Source organism: Dreissena polymorpha, chromosome 5 (assembly GCF_020536995.1).
Source record: "Dreissena polymorpha isolate Duluth1 chromosome 5, UMN_Dpol_1.0, whole genome shotgun sequence".
Taxonomy (NCBI): Eukaryota; Metazoa; Mollusca; class Bivalvia; order Myida; family Dreissenidae; genus Dreissena; species Dreissena polymorpha.
In genome coordinates this window covers 112,647,384-112,664,979 of record NC_068359.1, presented here as the reverse complement: position 1 = coordinate 112,664,979, position 17,596 = coordinate 112,647,384, and the positions used below count along the sequence as shown (strand labels likewise).

The window sequence follows — 17,596 nt, the reverse complement described above, 5'->3', positions numbered from 1 at the left end:
TGAACCTGTTCAGCGGTAGGATACGGGGAAAGGTCTTCAAGTTCCAGGCGTAAAAATCGACACCATGTTTTGAAAACTGACGATATTGTTCCAACAGAGACCCCAAACCGGTCAGATAAATCGTCAACTGACAGATTGAGCCGGAGTCTAACCAAAGTCATGAAGAACTGTTCTTCAAGAGACAGTTTTGTGCCGCCTAGTCTCGAACTAGTTTTTGTCATGCTTTTTCCTCGCCAATAAGTCAAATTTAGTGCCTTTGGTTGTAAATAATTAAACAGTGCATTATTGGTCTCCAAATTTGGAAGTACAGCGTAAAATTGGACCTGGTCATTGGATTGAAGCATATTTGAAGATGAGAACACTCTCCTCTTCAGTTCAGTGCATTCCTTGGACAGGTCTTTCACTTTTTCCTTTTAAGTTTTTTTGATTTTCATCTGGTTTTTCTGTTTGATTTCAGTCAAATTCTTACACATATCACCATCAAAAGAGTCAATCTGAACTGTCTTATCACATTTTGCATTTAAGTCTGTCTGGACATAAGTCTCTGTTTTAGGACGTGCCTTAAAGATGCGTTCATCGTGGCAGTATGACTGATCTTCGGTCTGGACGCTGGTTGATGTTGAAGCTAACCGAGGCTGACTAGGGCACTCTGCTTTTGCATATACATGGTCTTCATACTTGGGTACCTGAAACAGAAAAAATGCATATTTATCTGATTGGTTCATTTAAATATGTTTAAAATTAACCATACATACAAAATTCATTGTTGCGAAGCTCCTTGTCAGAACACATGGAAAATCAATTCTAATCCAAACCCACAAAGCGAATAAACCGTTATAGTCTACAGCTTCTTATGAAGTTATTTAAAAAAAAAAGAATAACCCATTTCTGCCTATCGTCTAGAAAAAAGGACTTTGCAAACAGCGTAGACCCGATGAGACGCCGCATGATGCGGCGTATCATCAGGGTCTGCGCTGTTTGCTTAAAGGAATTTCTGTAAGAAATATTCTAAATATAGAAATAAATATACTACTAACTAGACATCCCTAATTTTGGAAATAAATTGATCCAATCTAGAAAGATGGGAGAGTCCTCTAGGCCAGAGTTCCAGATAAGGGCCGTACAATTGTAAATACGCCTTTTTCATGAAGATTTATGCATTTATTTTTATAAACTGGACGTGCAATTACGACATTAATATCCATTTTATGCATTTACGAAAAAAAATCTGGCCGTACCGATACGTCTGCGTCAGCGCGGCGTGATTTGTTGGTCTCTAACCTAACGGCGCTTTTCGTTAATTTAAATTATCGAAAAGTTGTAGACTGGGTTCATATATTATTGTCTATTCTGTCGCGCGATTTCCTGTAACTTGTAAATCCGTCAAAAACGATATGTCTGTGCGCAATTGAATGCCGGCTTAACCGAAAGCGGCTCAAAACAACACTTTGTTGTCATATAATGATTACATACGATGTCTTTTATCCATCCTGACATTAAATCTGTAAACCCAGAAAAAGACATTGTCGCCCCGATATTAAACGATTTGATTGCATCGGTGGCGTAAAATGTTAGAAAACACGATGGGAAACGGATGACACAGTGAAATAAGTGTTCATTTACTTAGCTTACTAGCTTGTGTTTTCTTGTCAAGAAAAATGAAGAAATAGTATTAGTTATGAGTTTTAATGTGTAGTTGTATAAGCATCATAATTCAGAATGGAAAACCTAATACAGTAACTGTTTAAGAAGCTACATACATTATAATTGCTGCAAATGTTTCTGTAAAGTCAGTTATAAACCCTTCAATGTCCAAGAACACGGATAGTACAGTACTACCTGTATTTTTGGATATGGTAGTACAGGTACTAATTGATTTTAAGTGTTACTCCTTTTCTTTCTGTCAGTGGCAGTACCGTTACTTATTTCATAAATCCTTATCTGGAGCTTTGTCTAGGCTTAAATGTGTTAAGAAATGTGGAGCTTTTCAAAAGCTTTCATCTTATTTTATTTTACCGACAGGATGCTGTGGGACATGTGCATAACTTCTACAATTCCATTCATTCAACATCAAACAACTAACTGATGAATCGTTTGTTTCTAGCCCCCGAACAACAAATTCGTAGTCGCTCTGGCTTTGTGTTGCTGGCAACCCAACCTCTACATCCATATGCATATCGTATGCATATCGTCAATATCTGGCTCATATAAGATCAGTTTTTACGAGCACAATATTTGTTTGAAGCTTTCTTCCGGTTAATTGCATTCTGCACCGCATCACTGTTTGACTTTGCCATCTGACTGGTTGTTGTAGCTCGTTCTACCGCAGGGTCAATGATATACGCCTTGGCAAATTAACTGTTGGCACATAGTCAACGCCCAAAGGATTATTGCTCTTAACACCCTTCATAAAATGTTCACCACAAATACGAGTATATTCTTTGAGAATGAATTTGTGTTTTCCATGGCACTGTCGTCCGGATGCTTTAATCCAGGCTTTCCTTTGATGTTCAGGCTTTTTAGGAATACAATGAAATGGTAGCTTTGATTTAGATCGTCTGTTTACACAACCAACGACACAGCAATAGTCCCTTCCACCCACAATAACACTTTAAACAAAAAGTATTGCAGGTTTTGTTAACACTGTCTTGAATAAAGACACGCTTCATCAGTGTAAGAAAACGGCGTTGTTTACCAATTATGTTGCAAGCGTCTATTAAACCTGACTTTAGCTGATTCGTACTAAATGAGTATCACCTGTCTACGAATGAAATGCATGAGAAAGCCAGCCCCCTGTTTTGCAAATCTCGCGATATGGGGTCTCATCACGCGATTGGAGATTTAACTCGGCGCATGCGCACTTGAAGCTTGAAATGGTCTATTGACCAGTCGCCAAATCATCGATCGCTCCGCCCACATAGTCACGTGGTCTAGTGATTAGAAAACTCCGACAAGCAGATCGCAATGATAGCGGATTAGGCGAGTCAAATACTATATTTGTAACGATGTATCATGCTTTTTTTTACGATATAAATTGTAAAAGCCGCACACAAAACTAAATTGCTGTGTAAAACTTTAATACAATCATAAATGCTTTACAAAGAAATGGCGTGATCAAAATAAATGAGTAACGACAGACTGACTATCAAAAACGTTTCATATACATATTATAGGGAGTTGAATAAAAATCCGTTGTAAAAATGAACATTTATTTCATATTGATTTTGAACTTGTATACAACAGCCTTACAGTGAATCCGGTGACTATTCATATATAATTATTTTCTTTGAAAATATTTTTATTAATTGCAAATGACACATCTATACAATTATGGTTTTTTTGTGTATCAAAAATGTTTAGATCTTTGTTTTATTGTGTTATTTTTAAAAAGACACCGATTCTTTTTATTTAGATATAAATTTAATTTCGATTTAACCATAATTTAATATAGGCTTAATTTCGTGGTTTCATTAACAGATAGTCTGATATGCATTTTATTTCATGTATTTTTAATGCGAACAAGTTACATTTCACTATCGCAAAATGAAATGTTGATATTACGGTGCTTTTCAAGAACATTTGAATGAAATACATTAAGCATATTATTCATTTGTTTATTTGTAACAAGATGGACCTTATGTGTTCATTGCAATTTAATATTTGTTTTCCGTATCAATACATGTTGTATTAGAAATGTTGTTGTTGTATAATAAGCCTTACATTTTACACCTGAAGTCGCTAAAGCTGGCTAAGCCGCGTTGAAATCAACTTTTTGTTGTTTTTACTTAAGTCAAAACAATATTTAAGTTTGCAATTATAATGATTTTCCTTCTTTATAATTAGAAAGTGTGGCAATAATTATGTTGCCCAAACTGCTTAATAATAGTGTGCAGCAAACTGTTTAACACGTTTTATAGAACACACAACTGTTGTGGTCAAACTATTTATTGTGTTTGTTTTCTCATTACTCGTTCATATGTACAAGCAATAAAGGTAAAATAATGATCTTTATACAGCATGTATAGCACCTACAATTTTGAATAACGATCAAACAGTAATGATCAGGCATTTGATATAAAATCTGTGGAAACCTTTTAAAAATTACGTCCATTCCATATGTACGACACAGTTTGTTTGTCGGACAATTATGGCGGCCAGATAAGCGTTGCCGAGAGATGTGTGTGAAAACTCGCGATCTCATTGGCTGATCGTTTTATTTGATTGACAGCTTGCGACTGGTCAATTATGTATACCCGAAGAGAAGATATATCGAAGGTGAAAGTTGCGTAACACATGAAACTATAAACAAATTGTGCAGCAAACAAAGATTTGTATATACCAATTATAAATATATTAATCTAGTATGTATGTCCTTGGTATTACCTCCTTAAAACACTAAACAATCAACTAGAACCTACAATGTAAAAAATTAGAACAGCCAACTGTTGCTACCTTCTCAATTATAATTTTCACTGGCATCAGCAATGATTTCTCAATGTTGCATACTGTACTTAGATTTCACAAGGGCCAGGCAGCATATTTGTTTGATTTTCCTTTTTGAGCATTTAAAGTCAAAGCAATTTCAAATTACCATAATTGAGGAATAAATGCAAGGTAGGTCAGCGATAATTATGTCACCCACCAAAACATGTTATTTCATACCATTGATATAACACTTTGATAATTTGACACTTGCAAGTATATATTTTTTAAAGTACCAACATACTAGGATTAAATTAATTTGTGTATTCCAAACTACTGTTTAGAAGTCATTTTGGTTAGCGAATGTCACGTCACCCACCGTACTCAAGGTAGCGACTATCACGTCACCCACCGTACTCAAGGTAGAGACTGTCAAGACAGCCCCCGTACTAAAGGTAGCGACTGTTACGTCACCCCCCTCAAAGTTATTTATATCTTATTTGAATTTATGTTTTAAATATGGTTAATCACATTTGATCACATCTTTTGATTGCTTGAATCAATCACATTTTATAGTATCTTTAAACATTGCACTATTTATAGTAATTATCAAATAATTAATTTAGAATGTTCTTCACCAGAAAGGTTAGCTCAGATGTCAATAAGAGCACTATCTCCCTCACTATGAAATATTGTCATAGGTAGCAATATTTGTTTGAATCACGCCATTTTGTAAGGCATAAAAATTAAGCTAAATTATTGTATTTTTTTCAATAGAAGAGAATAGATATCTAGAATATGAGATAATAAAGTTTGGTCATGTTGAAATGATACTCAAATGTGATTTACCACCTTTAAATTTAAATGTAATGCATGACAAAGAAAAACACTATATAAAATGATTATGAAATCGAGTTTTTGACTGTGCAGGTTGTTGTTTGAAAAAGTTTGGTACATGAGTACATGCCGAACCAATCGTTTGTTTGTTCCTCAATGGCAACCGTCCAATAAATAATAGCACTTACTTGTTTTAATAAAAACTGCGAGTAGCGGTCGGTGTTGACACTTGCTATGTACACACAAAACGGTGACGTCATTCGTTACTTTGATAGATTTTGTGATGACGTCATCGAAAGGGGTAGTCCCTGAATGAAGACAAATGTTTTACACGAAGAATGCTGATCATGCTTTATTCGAAATATAGTAACAATAAATAGACAGAAGACTTTTAAAATATTTAGAAGCCGTAAATTTGATCATTTTTTCTATTTTATCATTATGATCAATCAGGAGACGCTGGTTATTTACTCCGAAAATTTCCAGTTCCGGTTTCGGATACTCCGGATATCAGGTTCGGTTGCGCGCGCAGATACCAAACTTTTCAAAACAACAACCTGTATAGATCTACAGTCCAATAGGCAATACACTTGTTAACGTAATGCGAGCTCTCGAGCCGCCTACGGCTATAAAGACAGCTCTTATGGATAATAATTAAGTAATATTATTAGATAATAGGTGCTACCTAATTTACGGGAAAAAGCTTTTTTTTTTTGATAACCATGTATTTTTAATAAATATATGGACATGATTGTGTTCAAAATATTTATATGATTATAGGTGCTACCTAATTTACGGGCAAAAGCTTTTAAAGTTTTTTTTGATAACCATGTATTTTTAATAAATATATGGACATGATGGTGTTCAAAAATTATAATTGTTGCAATAACTAAGTAATGCATCTTTAAAAATCAATCTTAAAACGAATTACATGTTCCTAGCTTAAAGATCTAGCATCTCATTTTTTTCTAGCAACAGGAATTTAAAGCTGGTTCGGTGGCTGTGGTATAATGGATGGGGTATCTGCTAACTGGCTTAGTCACTGGGAGGTCTCTGTATTGATCCGTTAAGTGGGAGCATTCTTTAGATAACCCTAAAGACATACTATGGCGTACCATTTGGGTTGGAAGTCAAGAAGACCTCCTAGGTAAAAAGAGAAATGTACGTCGAAGTACAACAATTGTACGTCGACATACAAATATAAAATACACTTCAAAGTTTATGTTTGTACGTCAAAGTACAATTTGTACTTCGACATACATGTTTGTACTTCGACGTACACATTTTCTGAACAGCCAATCAAAACACTTGTCTATTGAGCCGCTTTTCCTTCGGATTTATTCATAATATATGTTTAACATCTTTTTTTGAATTAAGGACAAAATGAATAAAAATATCAGAATGGAAAAAAAAACACATAGAAGTTTCAAGTATTTAAGCCATTGAAAAAGATTATATACAAATTTGAAGAAGATTCAATTGTTACCTTTTTCGGCGTAAGCTGAATAAGCCAGCTTTTCACCCTGACTTGACCTTTGTAAGTGTCCAATAATACTCAAATAAAATTTCCCGCGGCTAGCTACGAATGAATGCACTTCATTTATTCCATTGGCTGATTTGAGTATAACACCAGAACATTGGAAACATATCCGCGTCTTTGTAACACTGTTTTACTGCATGAAACAATTTTATCTCTAATGAAAAGGCCCAATAGATAGAACAGTTTTACAATCAATTTTCGACATAAATACAGTTTGTGCGTTCACCTTTTATTTTCAGAGAATTACCAGCGCAAAAGCGTTTAACTAAAGGCTATGTTGTCATATTTAGTACTTACTTGCATTGCATTTCAACCCGCGAGATTTCGGGTCAATACGCGGTCATTTTGTGAAAGTCAGAGTTTATATACAGTTCATCACCGGAGTTCGCAAAAGGGGTTGCGATCATTGTGTCTTACTGACAATAACGTAGTGACTGTAATGCATTGCATTCCAATCCGCAAGGTATCAAGGTCAGTTTGCGGTCAGTTGCAGAAATCTTTATATAAACGCCGTCTCGTAAACTTTGTGCACTTGAAGTCTGTTTTGATCAGAAAGATACTAAATAAAGATATTCGGCGATATTATTGTGGTATGTCAATCATCGATTTTTAATATGGTTTCAAAATTTGCATGATAAGGACCAATTTTGATAAAATTAATTAGAAATATTTATCCATTTAGACCAGTTTATTAAGCATGACCACAATAATTCGCTATACTATAATTATGCAATTAAATAAGATTCGAGTATTGCCGGCTGACCTATATGCACTCGTTTATTTTCATGTTTCTTGTGTTTTTCTATTCTGTAAATATAGATATCTGAGTAATAATATCACATAAAGCAAAATAAGCCACGAAATCTGGCGCAACACCCCGTAATTGATTTGCTTATGATGTAGCTAACAACTGCGCAGAAAAAAGGCATCCGCTACTTTTTATCTCATAGAGATAACTTTTGATCGTTCATAAACATCGACCACAATCAACGCCGTATATCTTTTTTAAAGATATTTCTTGTTAAAAATAAAATTATTCAGCATATTGTGAGTATTTATTCATGCGGGGCGGAGTATTACGACCGTCCAGCGCATTACTGTGTAGGAAATTCCCAACGGTAACCAAACAGTGACCAAACATTAACGGGATAAATAATGTATAATAACCTTCCCGTTGGTCGTATTTTGTAATAACCATAACTTGCATAAGTCAGAGGTTACTTCCGCCACGCCAGGTCAATAAATACGCACAATATCTATGAGTAAGCGGTCGATAGTCGCATTATTTGCTATAAATATTAATAATAATAATGTTCAATGTCAAATATCTCTAAAAGCAACAGATGTAAGGTATCTTCTGATTGGCTAACACTCAAGGGTCGGTGAAAAGTGTACGTTAAAGTACATTTCTCGTTCTACCTAGTAGGTCTTGTAGACTTTCGACGTCATGATACGTCATACATGTATAGACACTAAGTACTGGTCCTACCCCGGAAACAGTTTGTTTCATCAAATGTCTCAATCAACTTGACAGCTTGCTAAAGCAGTCGCATTTAGCATACAGTACACTGATTTAACATAATCAAAATCATGTGATGTGTCAATAAATTTTGATTGACAAATTTGACAGGATTTTTTTTTAATCCAATAAGTTTTAGACTGTCAAATAACACACAATACGTATTGAAAGCCATTGCTGGAGCTTTCGTCTGTATACCACTGACTTCATCAGAAGAATGATTTCTACTGTTGGGAAACGTTAACACCGCTAATTGTATTCTTATTTATTATCAATGTATAATTATGTGTAACAGCATAACAACATACTTGTTTCGCAATTAAAATATTTAATAAATACAGGTATCTGGCAGGATTCTAATTTTCTTTCGCAAACTATTGTTGAATAGTTTAAATTTTGTCGCCACTAAAAAACTAGCCATTTTGTAGCATTCTTAAATCACAGTCTAAACTGCATACACTTAGCTCTATAGTTACAATTTGAATGCAAATATTAGAATGCATCATGTTATATCATCCATATTTTTTATTTAAACATTCAAATAACACAAAACACAGTACATATATAAAAAGGTATGTGGTATTGTGTGGAGATACAAAAAACTTCACATCATTTATTTGCACATAAAATAATAGTTACAAAATAAGTAATACTAAAACACTGTCATCAACCTACATTACACGAATATTTATGTATATGAAATTACAAAGTGGTGTTATTTTATTACCTTTTACAAAATTAACAATGCTTGTTTTGTACTAGCCATAAAACATTTATCATGGATTAACAAGTAACAACCAATTTATTAATTACACAATAGAAAGGAAATCATATTAATTGCAGTATGCATTTACTGAACAAGCTATTTGCTACTGTTTAGAATTACATTATCTTACTTAAAATGATCACAACAGGTACTTAGTGCTTTTACATACTTGTGGTAAGTTTTGTATTACTAGTTTGACATTTATTGGCAGACACTTGTCGATATACAGAAAAAATTTGCATGGGAAGGAACTTTCATATTTTTTCAGCATAATTGCCTTCAAATTGTTAATTTAACAACCCTTTGACATTGTTTGCACATCTGATCTTATTATACCATAGCTGATTTTTTATATAGACTTTTCAAAGTTCTATAAAAAATCACACATGTTCCACCCAAGTAAACCAACAGAACCAATAGATAATAACTGTGTGTATAGCTTGGAAATTTTGATAGTTCATGAATCCCTCCTTTGTTGATTTCTATAAACCAAAACTGTCAGTTTTGCTGGATAGAATGGCTTGTGTGATGCCCAGCTCTTGCCTTGGCAGAACAGCTTCTAAAAACGGAAAACCAACAAATATCTTAAAATTAAATCAATAATGCATACAATTTATAAACGTTTTTTGTTGATTTCGAATCTGAAAGATTTTTTACGTAAGATTGTGGTACAAAAATCCAACGGTATCGGATTTTGTGATTTTAGGCCTAAACTTATTATAGTGATATGTAACCTTTTGGGATATCGGTAATGTGCGAGCAGTCGAGGTGTAAATACGTTTAAAATTAAATCTAAAAGACTAAAAAGTTAGATCGGAATATCTTTAAATTTTGTGAATAAATGTGTTTCTGATGTATAACAACGACAACTTACCAGAATATTGCTCATGATAAAACGTAAAACTTCTCTCTGAGAGCGAATGGAAAATGCGTCACGAATTCTGACAAATAAACAGTAGGGTGTCGTTATTGAAATACCGCGAGAATACTGGAAGAATAGAGATGCCAACTATAATGCTTAAAACAAATATTTTTTAACAAGCGTTGTGATTTGTTAGGATAATAATAACAATAAGATATCGAAAAGATCAAAGCAAATAAATTCGACAGAAATCTGAAATTCGGTAATATATTTAAGACGGGTTATGTTCATGAAAATTGTGTTTGGTAAAGCCTGTAGTGAACCAGTCTTCGGCTTATACCCACTGAAGATGAGAATTCAGGGGAGATAACTGAGTAATGACTTAATTCTGGAACGGTTGCGAAGAAAAACAAATAATGCGAGAATATTTAGTGCGATTCGCTACTCAATTATGATGTCATTGATATAATTTTTCCCGAGGTACGTATTTACATGTGATTAAGCATATGTCAAAGTGTTTTTGATTTGTTCAAGGTCATAAATAGCATCGCGAAAATATATGTCTCGTGGCAAATATTTTGGAGACCCATCCCTATGTGGTATTCTTATGTCTAAATTTCCATATGTATGAACGGTCAACGCCCGCTTCGCTGGCTTTTGCCCGTATAATACAGTGATGTTCCTTTAACTATTCATTAGATTATGGAACACAGTCGTTCCGTATTCAAAATATTGATTTGTTAATGGGTGCTAGACAAGTAATGCATGCACACACACAAATGAGAACACTTTCAGAGTATAGTTCAATACTTTTAATTTCATTTTTTTTCACAAAGACACATGTCAAAATAACTTTTTTCACAAAATAACTTTTGTTCATTGTTTTCCCCAAGATTTACACAATAGGCACAATTAAAGTAGACATACATTTAAATTCAATATTAAAAAAAATATATAGTTTTACAAATGTGTTCATGTACATTGTTTTTAGTTCGGTTGTTTTCGGAGAAAATCCGAGGTATTGTCATAGCCAGCTCGTCGTCCGCCGTCCGACGTCCGCCGTCAGCCGTTAAAACCTTAACATTGGCTCTAAAATCAAAGTCATTCCACCTACAACATTGAAACTTCATATGTAGATGCACCTTGATGAGTTCTACACGCGACACCAATTTTTGGGTCACTAGGTCAAAGGTCAAGGTCACCGTGACCTCTAAAAAATAATTCTGACAAGCTTTCGCAGCCGAGCGTTGGCACCCGTTATGCGGTGCTCTTGTTAGTTTTTATTTCAATATTTACTGTCAGTATAAATCCATGGACACAATGAATCGGCATTAATAAACATCAGTTGATTTTACCCGTTAAACATGATTATAAATTAAAACTTATTTATTACAAGTTTATTTAACTTTAATTGAATCTTGCGAGGTATACAACACGTACCTCTTAATTACACCATTATTCGTGTTGTGACAAACATTAAAGTAAAACAGATTAATTAACACACCAAAAAACTTTAATTTATTTATGTTTGACAATTTTTAATTAACCTTCGTTGTATATGACACCTTTCACACCTCTTTCACAGAAGACATCTATAGATTTTTTTTTAAATGTAAACATTGGATCTTAAAAGCTCCAGTAAAAAATAAGAATAAAATTAAAGAAAGAAAATAAGTAAACGACAACTGGGCTGACCCCCTGGAGTAAAAATCTCATATATAGCCCACTCAAACATCCGAACTAATACAATTAGTGATGTTTTTTTTTATACTTTATATAAGCAATCCTCGTAGTGTCACAAAATATAACGAAAACAACAGAACTCTCCAAATTATTCAGTTGTTTCGCTTTGCAACGCTTTATAATTGTCAGGTTTCGAATCGTCAAAAGGTGCATAAGATATAATGGATATTTTAGAGAATGACAACTGTTCAGTATTACTATTGCCTCACAAATAGCATAACTACAACGACAATTTGCGATTCTGAAACATTTGTTATTTTGCCAATTTATCTTAACGTGAAAAGGTCCCTTTAATTGTGGCAATCGTATATTCAGATAATTAAAAAAAGACATGATCATATGTTTAAGTAATTTACTTCATCTGGAACATATCATCATGGAGACATTCTACCGATTTATTTCTCATACATACGACGTAGACGTAGACGAAGACGTAGACGTAGACGAAGACGTAGACTTTTCTCTAAACACACACACATTTAAATTATAGCAATGTTATATTACACAATGTAAAATAATAATTATTATTCTAACAACTCATTTAAATTACATTTACTTAAACATGCACACGTCAATAACTGCATAACAATTAATGTATTAATAAACTATAATAAATAAATAAAATGATAAAACCGATTGTGATGTTGTCCACAAATGTTGTACAAATATTGTTTTTATCAATGACCGTTATGACGTCTATTATATGACGTAAAACGCGTAAATGCACGTGACGTCGTGGCGCTAAACATAAGAGCGTAGGGTCTTATAATATGATTTATATTTAAAAACTAATGATTATTATGCCCTCCTTCGAAGAAGAGGGGGGTATATTGCTTTGCTCATGTCGGTCGGTCGGTCGGTCGGTCGGTCCGTCCACCAGGTGGTTGTCAGACAATAACTCAAGAACGCTTGGGCCTAGGATCATGAAACTTCATAGGTACATTGATCATGACTCGCCGGTGACCCCTATTGATTTTGAGGTCACTAGGTCAAAGGTCAAGGTCTCGGTGACTCGAAATAGTAAAATGGTTTTTGAATGATAACTCAAGAATGCATACGCGGCCAACAGGGCACACTCTGAACAATATTACTGAAGCAACTGGTCTGTAATCCTAAATCTATAATTATCAGTCCAATGAGACATCATCCTTTTAGTAAAATACAGTGGACCAGTAAAAATATTATCAGAATATGAGATTTTTTGTATATTTTGTATATTAAATATTGTGTTAATGTTTAATTTTGTTGATTTATATAAATATAAGCAGGACAGGGGAGGTAATACACTATTATATCCTTCTTATATACAGGGGAAACAAATGCAATAAGTTTAAATTTATTGTTACAGCATTTGCCTCCCTTGTAATATTTTTAAATTTTACCAAATGTAAGGCTAACTGCATTTTTGTAATGCATACTACTACTACTACTACTACTACTACTACTACTACTACTGCTGCTGCTGCTGCTGCTGCTGCTGCTGCTGCTGCTGCTGCTGCTGCTGCTACTACTACTACGTCTTCTACTACTTCTACTACTACTACTACTACTACTACTACTACTACTACTACTACTACTACTACTACTCTACTACTACTACTACTACTACTACTACTACTACTCCTCCTCCTCCTCCTCCTCCTCCTCCTCCTCCTCCTCCTCCTCCTCCTCCTCCTCCACCACGACCACCACCACCACCACCACCACCACCACCACCACCATTCACAGTGACAAAAAACGTATTCACACAATGGCTGCTACTACAACTTATAGCCCATATAGGGGGGCATGCATGTTTTACAAACAGCCCTTGTATTATATCTTACATCGCTGATTTTTTTTGGGGGGTGGGGGAGGGGTGCGAGTTGACGTCACAAAAGTACGAGTTGACGAAAAAACACGTGCGCGTTGACCAAAAAACGTGCCAGATGACTACCGTGCGAGTTGACTTAGGTACGAGTTGACCGGTACACAATTTTATTTGAATTTATAGCAATAAAAAAATCGGTGCTTTCACGAGAGTTCAGGCCAACCGGAAATTTGGGCCAAGCGATTTCAAGCCATCGGGTTTCAACTGTTTGTAACAAAATGAGTGAATTGAAAGGATCCGATACAGTAAGAGACTATATGATATGTTCAAGTTGTTGTGAAAACACTCCTGAGAGTTTTTGTGAAGGATGTTCTAAATTCTATTGTGGTAAGTGCTTGACATTGCATAACCAACTATTCAAGGACCACGTGGTGGCCAGTACTCAGCAGAAAAGTATGGAAGGAACATGTACAGAGCATATCAACGAGAAACTAGCGCTTTTTTGTGAGCGCCACTGTAAGCAATGTTGTCAAATCTGCATTGCATTGCACCACAGGTAAATATGCATACAAACACAAACATTGGTAAAGTCTAAGTCGCAACGGGACCCGAAGGCGAGCTTACCTAATAATATTTGCTTGCTCAAAGATTTATTCAACTAATATGACATAACACCTTTCGTAAACACGCTAATATTTATGTCAGTTTAAAGATGTGTGTACCTATGACCACAGGTGTTGGGCGCGTGTCCAAGTGACTTTGACACTATCAATATGTCATAAAACAACATTTTTCATCATTTAATGATTTTGACAAACACAAAAATTTGATATAAAATATATTAACATGTATGTATGTGTACATACATATATATTTATATATATTATATAAAATGTATACAAATTTGAACAAAAAAAATGATATAGTATATATATATATACACATGTATGTATGAATACATACATGTATATATAGATAATATCAAATTTTTACAAATTGGAACCAAAAAAAAAGATATATATATATATACATGTATGCATGTATATATATATATATATATATATATATATATATATATATATATATATATATATATATATATATATATATATATATTATTTCAAATTTGTATGTTTGTCAAAATTATTAGATGATGAAAAATGTTGTTTTATGACATATTGATAGTGTTAAAGTCACTTGACCACGCGCCCAACACCTGCTCCTATGATATAAATGTTTTTTAATGTCAATATTCGAGAATATTTAGGTCGAGTTCACATTTGGGTTATTGTATTTTTTGAAAACTAGGACATTGGGTCTGGGTCCCATCTTATAAAAAACATTTTTACAATTTTAGAAGCTTCATTAATGAAACGGTATATTTTGAAACTATGTGAATGTCTTATTATTGGAAACATCTACAGGTACTCGAGAGTTCGAATGTGAGTCTAGTTGACCAAAAAAGCTAGGTTAAATCTAAATTTCCTCCTATTTGTGATCATATTAAAAACTTGCTCAGAATGTATATCTTGACAATACCAAGAACACATTCGCGTACGATTGGGTCAAAAACAAGGTCATTAGGTTGATCATAGAAATAAATAACTGTATATAGGCTCAAAATGCTTCAAATGTTGGCTACTTACGCGGAAAATAACAAAAATTACCACAAGTCAAGGCAACGTTCTTATTTCATATCTCACAATTTAAAATATTACATTTATTACACGCTACATCATTACACATTTTGTCTCAAAACCATTTCCAAAACGTCTTTAGACACATCGACTGTTTATAACGCAAAGTTTTCGTAGATTCTAAACAAGGTTCTCGTTAACAAACGAGTTCGCCTCAAGATTAATGTTGGTTAATAAGTTATTCCGATATAAATAAGTGGGAATAATTGATCATGTAGATATAAACAAATTAATAAAATCATTTTACTTTATTCCTAATACGCAACACACATCGACGACCGCATTTCAAGACCCTGTATGGCCATCGCCTTTTTAACTCGACTATCATATATGAAATATATATAGTGGAGCTATCCTACTCACACCGGCGTTAGCGTGAGCGTTGGAATGTATTTTCTTTGTCCCTTGACATATTGCTTTTATACTTTGAATACTTCTTTACCAACATGACCTCAATCTATAAACAAGCGCAGACAACTGTTTCAAGCATTTTGTAAGAATTATGGCCCCTTTTTCACGTAGAATATGCATATTATTGATAAATATATATTAAAGTGTGCGTACCACCTCAAATATTTTCTCTGTCCTTTGGCATATTGCTTTCATAATTTGCATACTTCTTAACCAACATCACCCAATCTATAAACAAGAGCAGACAACTGTATCAAGCAGTTATTAAGAGTAAGAATTATATTCCCTTTTTATACTTAGAAAATGGAAAATTTGGTTAAGTTTGTGTTAAGGTTCACTTTATTTCTAAAGTATCAACACTATTGCTTTCATACTTGCAACACTTACTACTATAAGGGGACTGTGCAGGCAAAGTTATGTAACTCTGACTGGCATTTTGACAGAATTATGGCCCCTTTTATACTTAGATAATTGAACATTTGATTAAGTTTTGTGTTTTTTGTACCATAACACATACTTAAACGTAGACAAAGTTCATTACTGATTTCTTTACGTTTGATTTCTGCTTATTAACACAACACAACGTTTCCAAAATGTTTGTCAAATACAAGATACATGCGAAGCCCGCAACGGGCCCAGCCCGCGAAAGTAAGCAATAATACGTCTGCTATCTTTCACTTCCCAAGCAAGACTGTTTTATTAATATAGATATAAACAACGAAAGCTTTGATAATTGTTACGTGTACAATTCTGATTGACTGTGTAAAGTCACATGTCTATGAGGAATGCAACGGACACATAGCGAATACATACGGAAATGACCGAAGATTGACACAAAAGGTAAGCAAATATTCCTGCCCGGTACTTATAACCCGAGGCTATTGATTTGTTGATCCAGGTGGCTGCCTATCCAAGAATGTATGAAACCTTGTATAAATTTCGATTATTAAATCAACTCAATAATGCCCCAAATGTGCGTTTTGTTTGCGTTATGTTACATTTTGTCCATTTTACTCTTAAAGTATCATAGCTATTGCTTTAAGTCTTGGAAAACTCGTTTACTATCGTTTACTGTACAGGCGAGTTGCATATCTCTGGTTGGCTTTTTCACGGAATTACGACCCTTGTTGTCTTAGTAACTTTGAATATTTTGTTAAATTTTGTGTTTAGAGTTAGATCCACTTTACTTCTAAAGTAACAAGGCTTTTGCGTTCAAACTTCAAATACCTGGCAAGTTGAATTTGACCTTAACCTTTGAATGACCTTGACTCTCAAGGTCAAATTAATAAATGTTGCTTAAATTGCCATAACTTCTTTATTTATGATCAGATTTTATTCATACTGTGACAAAAAACGCTTACCTGACATACCACAGTGGACTTTAACCAAACTATCCCCCACGCCCCACCCCAGAATCCGCCCCCCCCCCCCAATTTTTTTTTAAATATTTTGTTTCTTATTTTTGAAAGATCATCTAATAAATGACCACACACCCACATAATACCCCCTCTCCATCCCCCACCCTGACCCAAACAGATTTTTTTTAAACATGGTAAAAAAATAGATATTTATTTTATTTTTGAAGGACCGTCCAACCATCGCACCCAAACTATTGTTATCAAACTTGAAATACAATCTTATTAGTTTGTTTTATGTCTTTACAAATGTTCAATAGATTGTGGAAAATATATCTGAACGCAGAATCGTATAAAATGTACAACTTTTTTAAAACATAAGCAATAAATATTTTTCAATTAATGTCCTGTTCCACTTAGAATATGACTATATGACCTTGACCTTATTGGATATGCACAATTTCCCCATGATGGCTTACGTTATACTGTCAAGCACTTGAATAGTCGAGCGTGCTGTCTTCTGACAGCTCTTGTTTCTCATGCAATATCAATTATCGGATGCAACAGTAATAACATAAAATCTATTTTATCGCTCAAGAGCAGAATAAATTGTTAAAGGACATAATGCTAGTCA

The 17,596-nt window shown here is 34.0% G+C and overlaps 1 protein-coding gene across 8 annotated transcripts in view; it reads left to right on the top strand.

Annotated features, from left to right (window-relative positions):
- LOC127880903 (E3 ubiquitin/ISG15 ligase TRIM25-like) overlaps nucleotides 1-17,596 on the top strand; it is a 285,579-nt gene that overhangs the window by 11,340 nt on the left and 256,643 nt on the right. For 6 of the 8 annotated variants that reach the window (XR_008049811.1, XR_008049808.1, XR_008049809.1 and 3 more), the window contains exon 2: nucleotides 13,683-14,055. Coding sequence is in view for 3 of the 8 variants with exons in the window: in XM_052428393.1 (XP_052284353.1) it covers nucleotides 13,683-14,055 (373 nt within the window). In the remaining 5 variants the exon portion in view is untranslated. Of the gene's footprint in view, nucleotides 1-13,352; nucleotides 14,056-17,596 lie in introns of those variants that run through there. The other 2 variants (XM_052428397.1, XM_052428395.1) reach the window with 2 other exon arrangements.